Source organism: Echinops telfairi, unplaced genomic scaffold, assembly GCF_000313985.2.
Source record: "Echinops telfairi isolate 266 unplaced genomic scaffold, ASM31398v2 ScPeMD7_7469;HRSCAF=8507_1, whole genome shotgun sequence".
Classification (NCBI taxonomy): Eukaryota; Metazoa; Chordata; class Mammalia; order Afrosoricida; family Tenrecidae; genus Echinops; species Echinops telfairi.
Genome location: NW_022111373.1, coordinates 76,919,388 through 76,929,608, shown reverse-complemented (window position 1 = coordinate 76,929,608; position 10,221 = coordinate 76,919,388). Strand labels below are relative to the sequence as shown.

At 40.1% G+C, this 10,221-nt stretch overlaps 1 protein-coding gene across 3 annotated transcripts in view; it reads right to left on the bottom strand.

Annotated features, from left to right (window-relative positions):
- The window catches only part of FAM169A (family with sequence similarity 169 member A), a 67,896-nt gene that overhangs the window by 43,180 nt on the left and 14,495 nt on the right, over positions 1-10,221 (bottom strand). For all 3 annotated transcript variants that reach the window (XM_004703534.2, XM_045285353.1, XM_045285352.1), the window contains exons 4-5: positions 9,407-9,492; positions 5,086-5,257 (exon numbers count right to left, since the gene is read on the bottom strand). In XM_004703534.2, the coding sequence (XP_004703591.1) occupies positions 5,086-5,257; positions 9,407-9,492 (258 nt within the window). The remainder of the gene's footprint in view (positions 1-5,085; positions 5,258-9,406; positions 9,493-10,221) is intronic.

Genomic DNA, 10,221 nt, shown 5'->3' with positions numbered 1-10,221 from the left:
ATGCTATATCTTTTGATAGCCAGGCACCATCAGCTTTCTTCACCACATTTGCTTACATATCCATTTTGTCTTCAGCGATAAGTGTCAGGAAAGTGAGTAGCACAGAATGCCTGTTTATTAGAACAAAGTGTTCTTTCATTGAGCGAGATTTTGAGTAGAGGACCAAGGTCCATATGCTACCTTAATACTTAAGATATAAATATAGGAACACAGATCTATTTCCCTATCGTGAGAGACTAACTCTATATGTAGCGACCCTACATATAATTGAATCACCATAGCCTTATGTTATTTAAAAATCACATATATCTCAGTTTGATGTAAGTCAAGCCCTTGTCATTTGTACATTATATCTCTGTATCTGTATTTATTTTTCTAATTAAGGAAATGCAAACGTTATCCAGTCTGTGTTCAGGGACTAATAGTGTTAGTCCCCAAACCACCAACTGTAAATAATCTTTTTTTTTAAAGTATGTAACCTTCTAAGAATAATATCTAAAAAGTGTAATAAGCCATAAAAAGCATTTGACCCTAAATATTAATTTATAAGTAAATTACTAAAGAGATTTTGAGACAGCTTTCATAATTTTGCCTACTAATAGGTAATCTTTTGTTTCCACAGTACCACATCCTAATGTCCCGGGGTTATGCATTGAGCTTGGAATAATATAACTCTTCAGTCATTTATTCAGTTGGCCCTTCCCTTGACAAGACTGCAGATACTGCCTTTTAGCGCATCAGTCTTTCAATTAAGTGATCAGTTTCTTTGAAAATTCAACCTCCTAATGTAAAGACAGTAGTAAGACTGTGGATGGATGCCCATGCATGCTGACTTCCATACACAGAAACAAAAAACGTAAAAGCCAAAAGGTTTGGTTATCACCAGGTCAAATCCAACCCCTTTATTTTACAGAGGGTGAAACCTGAGAAGTTATTAAATGACTTACACTTAAGTGGCAAGACTGTAAATCCAAAATCTTTTAGATTAATAATCTCATCTTCTCTATATTGAATCACATCTTGATTCAGGAAAAATCTTTGGAGGTGTACAGCAGACTGAAGAGTAGTGGAGTTTTACACAATAAAATTGGATTGGTTGAATAAGTTATTCTGATTATTTCACTAATATTTATTCAAACTCAAATTCTAATTCTTGGGGTACATAAATGAAAAAGAATGGAGGACTAATAAACAGTAATTTCAAATTATTTGTGAAATCTTTCATTGTGTTGTATTTGGGGGAAAGGTAGCTGTTTAGGATTATAAATCACTTTGCTTCTCTTTGTTTCCAATCTCTCTCTAGAGTTGAAATCAGACCTGAGCCAATCAGGAACTGAAGTGTGCACTGAGTATATCATGAGAGACAAACTAGAGTTTTCAAGAATTATCTGTAATTTGAACCCAGTGACATTATCTTTAATTTCACTCATAATTTTTTTCAAAACAAATGATAAAGGAACCAGTGTGTAAACAATTGTTTATCAATGCATAAAAACATTAATTCCACCAATAAAGTTTCTAAACAAATTATTTCCAGAAGGTCCTTTTTAATTCCCAAAAAAGCATGAGTTTAATAGAGAACACTATGAAGTATCCAATTGTCTCACTTTGTTGCACTGTGCTGGCTTGTGTTTGCTATAAAGCTAGCAGCTATGTCACGGGAATTTTGCAAATACCAGTAGGATTATCAAATGTAAACAGATTTCAGCAGACTATCCAGACCAAGAACAGACTACAAAGCAAGAATAGGCTGTCTACTTCACAGGAATCAGTCACTGAAAACGTCATGACTAGCAGCAGCACACTGTCAGAGACTGTGCCAGAAGACGAGCCCCTCGGGTCAGAAGACACTCAAAATATGACTGAGGGAGAGCTGCCTTCTCAAAGTAGAGCTGACCCGAAAGACATGGAGCACAGACACGGAATAAAGACTGGGACCTTCACATGCTGATGGGGAGTGACTCAAAAAGAGACAAAAACAGCTCTTAATCATAGCTAAGGTAAATGGAATAAGCAATGAAGTCAAAGAGCGGAATAGAACATTTGAAAGGGTAGCTCAAGAAGAAAACGTAAAATATAATGAAACATGCCAAGTCCTCGAGTTGACAACCAAAAAGGAAGAACATACTGTGCATATCTTAATCTGAAGGAACTAAAGAAATAATTCAAGCCTCAAGTTTTGGAGAAGTCTAGGGAGGGATTGTTTCTCCAAGAATTTGAGAAATTCTATGGGCAAAACATTGAACAATGGAGGAAGCAACAATTAAAGATGGAAAGAATACACAATCACCACACCAAAAAGAGCTAGTTACATTCGACCGCTTCAAGAGGTAGCATATGATCAAGAACCAATGGTACTGAAGGAAGACGTCCGAACTACACTGAAGGCATCAGCCAAAAACAAGGCTGCAGGAACTGATGGAATACCAACTAAATGCTTCAACACGCTGATGAAGTCCTGGAAGCCCTTACTAGTTTGTGCCATGAAATTTAGAAGAAAGCTACTTGGCAAACTGATTGAAAGTATTAAAGATCATCCAAAAAGTAAAGAAAAATAATGCAGTATTACCTAAAGAGAATTAAATAGGACCTTAAAATAAGAGAGAATAACAAAAACAAAATAGCTTTATAATAAAACAGACCTAATCACCCTCCAAAGCAAAACAAGACCAAAAAGTCCCAAAACAAAGCACCCAAACTAAATTCTTATCAGAAAACTCTTTATTTCAGGCAAAAAATAATTTATAGTTTCTAAACTTCATTGTACCATAATAGTATTTGACCCCATCGTCTTTTACATGTCAAAGCTATCATACTGATGACACTTAATAAAAACAATAATAACTTACCAAGTTTCATTCAGTTACAAATTTACGTAAGGTTTTATCATCTTGCTTTTGGTGTATAGAGAGAAAGATATCAGAAATACTTCTAGACAAAGTGCTTTAGTATTTGCCTTGGATATTTTTTCCAAAATAATTTATTCTATTTGGGTTTCCTTCGTAGAAAAAGCATTCCTGAACTGAATTAGATGGATTCTGACTCAAAAGCTATATTGGTGTTGTGTCCTATCGAGTGGATTCTGACAGATGGCAACCCCATGAACACATGTAATTAGATAATAGCCAGAGCTTAAAGGAGGCAAAAACTAAAATGAATAAAGCCTTAGTAACACAACTATCAGAGAAGTCTGAAAGGTACCAAGAGTGGTAGATGCAATAGCATTTAGAAGCCTGAAGATATAATTAATACAGAGTTGATGACTGGAACATACAAAGACATCAGCGTGGGTCCAAAGGAGAGAAACCACACCAAACTCACTACCCCCAAGTTCATTCTGATTGCTGGTGTCTATAGAGCACAAAGCAAGGCTGCTGGGTAAGGCTTCCTGGAGGACTGGAAGTCTTTAGGAAAGAAAGCAGACAGCCCCATCTTTTTCTGATGGAGCAGCTGTGAGTCAAACTGCTGACGTTTCTACTCAAAGCTTAATGTTTACTATGCTACTGCGGCTCTTCAAAGGAAGAGAAAAAGTCCCCAAAATTCACAAGAAATGAAAAACAGCATATTCTTGGAATCACATATCGATCATAAAGAATAAAGGGGAATTCTTTAACCACCGTGTCATTCAACAAAACCAAGTCCTTAATAAAAAGGGACTAAGCACTAGTCTATCTTGTAGGAATTCCTCTGGAACCAATCCGAGATACAGCAAACCGCCAATTCCCATGGGAATTATCTTTAGCAGAAAAAAAAAGTATAAAGCATTGAAATCACACTCTTAAGTGTATTACAACATTTTAAAAAACAGAATGTTGCTCCATATAGCAGAAAGTTTACACTTAACAAACATTATGGTTTTCTTCATATCAAATCATGAAATCTTTCCTGTGTTGTATAAAATATTGGTTCTATTTCGCATCTACACAAGAATGAGGTGGCATATTCAGAGAGCCCAGAGTACCAGGAAGCTTCCAAAAGCTCATGGGAAAAGTGGACTGAAAAGGGAACCTATTTTCCCACCAACTTTCTGAAGCCTTATTATACTTACTACAAAACAAGATCACTTCAAATTACACATCCATTTTGTAAATCTTGTAAAAAATTAATCTTCCTTCTATGAACTTAATACACTAATTCTCATCATAAATGTGTACTAAATCATGTGATTAAGGCATCAGAAACAGCCGCTCTTCACACTGGCAGTAAATTCAGTGTGGCCAAAAGAGAAATATTTGGAAGCCATGAAATTGACAAAAGAAAGAAAAGCAATGTTGGGTGTTCTTCAGGAAGCTTTTGTTTGAGGTGTAATACCAAGGCCGGTGTTTTGTGTGACGGCGGTGAGGGGCTGGGGGTACACAGAGTAAGTAGTCAGAACAGGACGGTGGCCAGACCTCTCTTGGGGGCTGAGAATAGGAAAGTAGATGCAGCGAAGATGCTGTGTGTCTTTCAGGGAAAGGCACCGCTGAGTCTTAGGATCAATAAATCCAAACAATTTCAAAATGTGTCTACATTTCTCATATACAAGGGGAGGGGGGGGCTTACAAAAGTTATTGGATAAATGGAATGAAAAGATAATAGGAGATCCCCCCCTCCATCAACTTTCTGAAGCTGCCCTCACATATCCAATTACTTTGCTTTTCTTGGTAATTTGCCAGTTTGTTCTTCGGTATGTCACAGCTTGAATCCACTGTGGGTGAAGCAGAAAAGAGCTATGTGTTTAGGCCACGGGTGGCTTTAAAAGGAGCCAACAATAGTGAGAGTAGTGGAATGAAGCTAAACATGTAAAGAAAAGGAAGACAGAAAAATATGAGGCTCAATTGTACAACCATAAATTTCACCAATATATGTGGAGCAAGCCTCTTTTTTAAAATACTTTTTCTGAAAGTTTTTTCAAGTTAAACTTTTTAACTTTCCTAACAATCATCACTTTTATAGAATGACAGATCCAACGTACTTTGAAAGAAATGCTACATAAAATCACCTCAATTTACCTCAATTTACTCTCTGAAAGTTAAATGAACAAGGATATTTATACAGTAGGAGGTCTAAAGAGGTTGTTATAGTAAAGAACTTTTAAACACTCACCTGTAGGCTTAACTGAATAAAACCCAATGGCCTCTCCTTTCTTCCACAGAATCTTAGCATAATCAGTACTGCTATGACACAGAAACGGGATCTCATTTCTCTCCATTTCCTGTTTTCTATAGATAATTCGATTCAGAACATACAGAACCACTCTCTCCCCAAGAGTGCTCACCTACAAAGAGAGTCAGACACCAGGCACAGCGGTTAGAATGTGCATCAATCCCGGATGCTCCAAACCTTGTTTCCTGCTCCCACCTCATTCTGGCATTCAAAGCAGCTCTAATACATTCAAAATGATTTGGAAAACATTTTATCATCACAGAGATAAGTCTAAGTCTTCAAATCAGTAATACTCCACTCCTAGAGATGCATCACACATGGAACCGTACCTCTACAGAAGGTAAAAGTAGCTCGCACTGTCCCCAGCCCACAATACTCCTTTTCAGCAGGGGTTTCTGTCTCCATCTAGGGGCCAGGACTATGGGTATCCCCCACTTTCATTGGTGCCCCTACCTCCTGTACTGCTCCATCTGTTTTTCACTCCTATTCAGGCTCGACACCGACATTTTAAAATAGCTTAGTCTTACCCCTTAAGGCAGTGGTTCTCAACCTTCCTAATGCCGTGACCCTTTAATACAGCTCCTCATGTTTTGATGACCACCAACCATAAAATTATTTTCGTTGCTACTTCATAACTGTAATTTTGCTACTGTTATGAATCGTAATGTAAATATCTTATATGCAGGATGTATTTTCATTGTTACAAATTGAACATAATGAAGCACAATTAAAGCATTGTGATTAATCACAAAACAATATGAAATTATATATTGTGAAATATTTATGTGCTTTCTGATGGTCTTAGGCGAACCCTGTGAAAGGGGTCTCGACCTACAGGTTGAGAACTGCTGCCTTAAGGCTTCTAGGACAATTACTCCATGTGATGAGCAGAGCCATAATTATGCTCCTGGGAAAGGACTTACCTTTTCCAAGTGAAATGCTCACTTAACAGCCTTCCTCTCCACCCCCCTTCAGATCAGCCAAGAGGGCAGTGGCATCATAAAATCAAGTGAAAAGGTACTTGGGACAGTCATGGAATAAAAATAGAGCACGCTTCCTACACAGGATTACAAGATCACAAGGAACCACCCTCTCCCCTCACATTTTTAACATCAAATGTTTCCCCCTTAGACTTTATTTACTGCTAAAAACCAGAGTGCTGGTCTGTTTTCCCAATCACTTTAAAGGAAGACAGGTTTGCTCTTTGGTCAGCTGAACAGAAAGAGGAAAGATTAAGCACAGCCACATAACCCTTCCAGACACCCCACCACCACTACCACCACTACCACCCACCCCACACTACAATGAGTTCAGGAGCTTGCAAGCTAACCTATTCCATTCACAGGCATCTCTGACCATTATGAAACTCCTCCTCCTCTAGCTGAGCAGAAATCTACTTCCCCAACACTACACTCCTATCCTGCAGCATTCCCCTAAGTTTATACCAGTGCTGACCACAGGAACCCTCGGGGAAGGAAATGGGCTGTCTTGGCTGTCGGGTTGCTCCTACCACTGAAGACTGCTCCTTTGGCACGGCTCCAGAGCATACCTCTCCCCTGCTTGGCATTCAGAGGATGCAGAACACTGCTGGCTCTGGGCTACACCAACTCAAGGAAGGGTCTATTAGCTTTCCTTTTTCCCTTCCTTACTTTGATTTTACTTCTATTTAACTAAAGTTCGCGGCTTTTTTTTTTTCAAACCTGCTATTGCATTTTGGCCCTCATTATGTGCACGTACAGTTAATTTGTTTGAACCTAGTTGTGTTACTTTACAGTTATCCCTATTGAATCTCATCATGTTAAGTCTTTCTCTTTCAGATCAGTTGCCCCCTTCAGCATTGCGCAGACTAAGATGCTCTGGTGGTGTATGGGTTATATGCATCAAGGAGCTAACCACAGGGTCAGCAGTTTGGACCCACCAGCTGCTCAATGAGAGAAAGATGAGGTCTACTCCCTGTAAAGACTTACAATCTCAGAAACTCAAAGGGCCAGTTATACCCCGTCCTAAAGGGTTGAAATCCACTCAGTGGAAGGTTGTTCTTCCAGCACTGCGCCATGCAGAATCAGTCTGCCATTTGTTTTCGCCAAAGGAACAGCCAAACCCAAACCACACCCATTGCTCCAAGTCCATTCTCCTCACAGCAATCCTATAGGACAGGCTGAACTGCCCTGTGGAGCTTCCCATGGTAAATCTTTATGAAAGCAGACTGCCACATGCATCTCCCACCAGCAGCGGCTGGTAGGCTCAAACTGCCAACCTGTGAGTCCTCACCATGGTGACCAGCACAGAAAAAAGAACCGCCTTCTACAGTAAGCTACTGAGAATTCCTCTTGGTCTCCCTGAGCGCTCCGTTTCAGGCACAAGGTCGGGGTCTTTAGTATCTTACCAGATCTGCACCACATTATAAGGTGGAGGGAAGTGAGGCTCCATAAAGAACTGTCCGAGGCTTTATGCTGGCGGGCTAGAGGGATGCTCACTTCCTCCTGTAAATTTACCAACCAGCTCTCCTCCGTGGACCGGGGTTTGACCAGAAAAGCTGTCTCCTCCGGTTTTCCTATTTCTCATGGAGTGATGTAACAAAGGTAATTCAGGCTAAGGAATACCTGTTGTAGGAGTCCACACAGTGGCCAGAGTTTGGGTTTTGGACTCCTCTCCCTCCTTGCTATCTCCCCAGGACACCCACAGTTCCTTCACTTGTCTAAGACAAGCTACCATGTACTGTCCACATAATACTGCCTTTCTCCATTCTTTAACACTTATACCCCAATGCCCTTCACAATGCATGAAACTCCAATCCTACTTAAACACCCCAGGAGCGTCAGACAACTCATTATCTAGCAGATCTGTTCCAGAACACGTTATATAGACTCATCTACTATTGTTTACTTCTCCAATTTGAGGGTTCTAAGCAAGCTTTTGTAATTCGCTCCTGCCCTTGATTCTTCATCAAGCTGGCTAGTTTCCAAGTGCAGACATTCTTGGTCTTGAGAGGCAGGCCCAGCGGCCTGGTGTCTTCAGGCACTTTGCAAAGCATCAATGCAGCACCAGAAGTGTATTGTTCTCATGTCCATTTATCTCGTTCAAGGGGAAGAAATGAAAACACCCCAATAAACTCCAAGCTTCTTACTTTTCTACACGGGGTTCCTTTTAAAATTATATTTCATTTATTTATTTTTTTATAAATTGACTTTTACTGTGAATGGGGTTGGGGGGGTTAAATATCAGGCCATCAACTCGGTCTCTGAGGGGGGGCCTCATCGCTGGACAGGTTTTTTCTTGTTTCTTCTGATTGCTGCAATTGTCCCACAGGCATGAGCAGAAACGGCGGACACCCTGCAGATTTGACCAAATTTTACAGCCTTGGCCTCCGAGAAGTTGTCTAACGGAGGAATATCAGGATACAGCCACATATAATTTCTGTCAACTCTACTCCCCTTAAAGAGTCTCTTCCTCTTGGGATGGATAAACAAGGTTTCCCACACGTGGACGTCTCTTAAGAATTCGCTGTATGATTATGCAAAGAAGAGAGTAACGCTTTCTCCAAAAAGTCAGTATTCTACTTAAGAAGAGTCTAACGTATGGCTTCCAAGTCAAATTTTCCTATCCCCTCACTTTTATTGCCACTCATATTCTTCCAAGCACCAAAGAGTTCCATTTCTTACTTCTGCCCTGGCTCCTTGAATATTTCACCTCTTGGTTTCTGAGGGTCTTCTCTACCCTGTACGAGCCAGAACACCAGAGGAGTCTCTCAAAGCCCTTTCACCTCTAGCCTTAAGCCCAGGTACCCGCCTGCAACACCCTTCAGTTGGCTGCCTTCTCCCAGGGCCGTGCTGAGACTAGAAGGAGTGCTCTTGAAGAAACCTGGTCGCTGTTTAGACCCCAGGACAGGCCGCACAAGGACGACTCAATGGGCATGTTTCCCGGTCAGTTTCCATGGAGCAGAGAATCTCAGCATTTGCACTTGAGAGTTTAACTTTTCTTCTTAGATAAGAAAATTATACGTTGAAGTTGGTTAAGGATAGCTCAGCTAAACCAAAAATCCCTTCTTTCTCATCCAATTCCCAAACACCTTTAGAATCCCATAAAACCAAAGAAGCCCACCTGGAATGCCAGTTCCTTTGTTAAGAGTGAGACTCTGAAGGTTGACTCTAACCTGGTCTCATTAAAATGACGATGAGGTCGATAACTTCAAAAATCATCAGTGTTCATGGAACATACAGTGTTGAGTCAATGAACTTTTGAAAATACAGAATCTTGTTACCTGTTTAAGCCCCTCTCTAGAAGGGACAGATGTTTTCACAATATCATCAATAGCCCACCACTGATCGGCAAGGTAAAGTGCCACAGCTAAAACAAAGTAAATGATTATTAACATTTAAGTCTTAAGTCTGAAAGTATACAATATTACGAGTCAGCATATCAGGTTCACATAAAAACAGTAATAATGCCCAGACCCTCTGCAGTCAAGCTGACCCGACAGGAAGAACAGGGTAGAACTGCAACACGGGGTGTCCAAGCTGTGACCTTCACAGAACTGACTGCCTTACTGTGCTACAAAACCAGCTGGGGGATCTGAACTGCTCACCTTTTGAGTTAGCAGACAAGTTCTTTTTTTTTTCCCCCTTTTGACTTTTTATTTTTTTCTTTTCAGGGTTTTTATCTTTATCTATCTATCTATCAAAATTATTTTATTGGGGGCTCTTACAGCACTTATAACAATTCATACATCAATTGTGTCAAGCATATTTGTACATATGTTGCCATCACCATTTTCAAAACATTTTCTTGTTCTTGAGCCCTTGCTATCAGCTTTTTCCCTCCCTTCCCTACCCTCCCACCCTTGTGAACCCCTGAAAAATTATAAATTATTATTATTTTCATATCTTACACCATCTGCTGTCTCCCTTCACCCATGTTTCTGTTGTTCATCCCCCTGGGGAGGGTACTATGTCAATCATTGTGATCAGTTCCACTTTTTTCTCCTCACCTTCCCCATACCCTCATGGTATCACTACTCCCCTTATTGTTCCCGAGGGGTTTATCTGTCCTGGATTCTGTGTTCGAGAGCTCTTATCT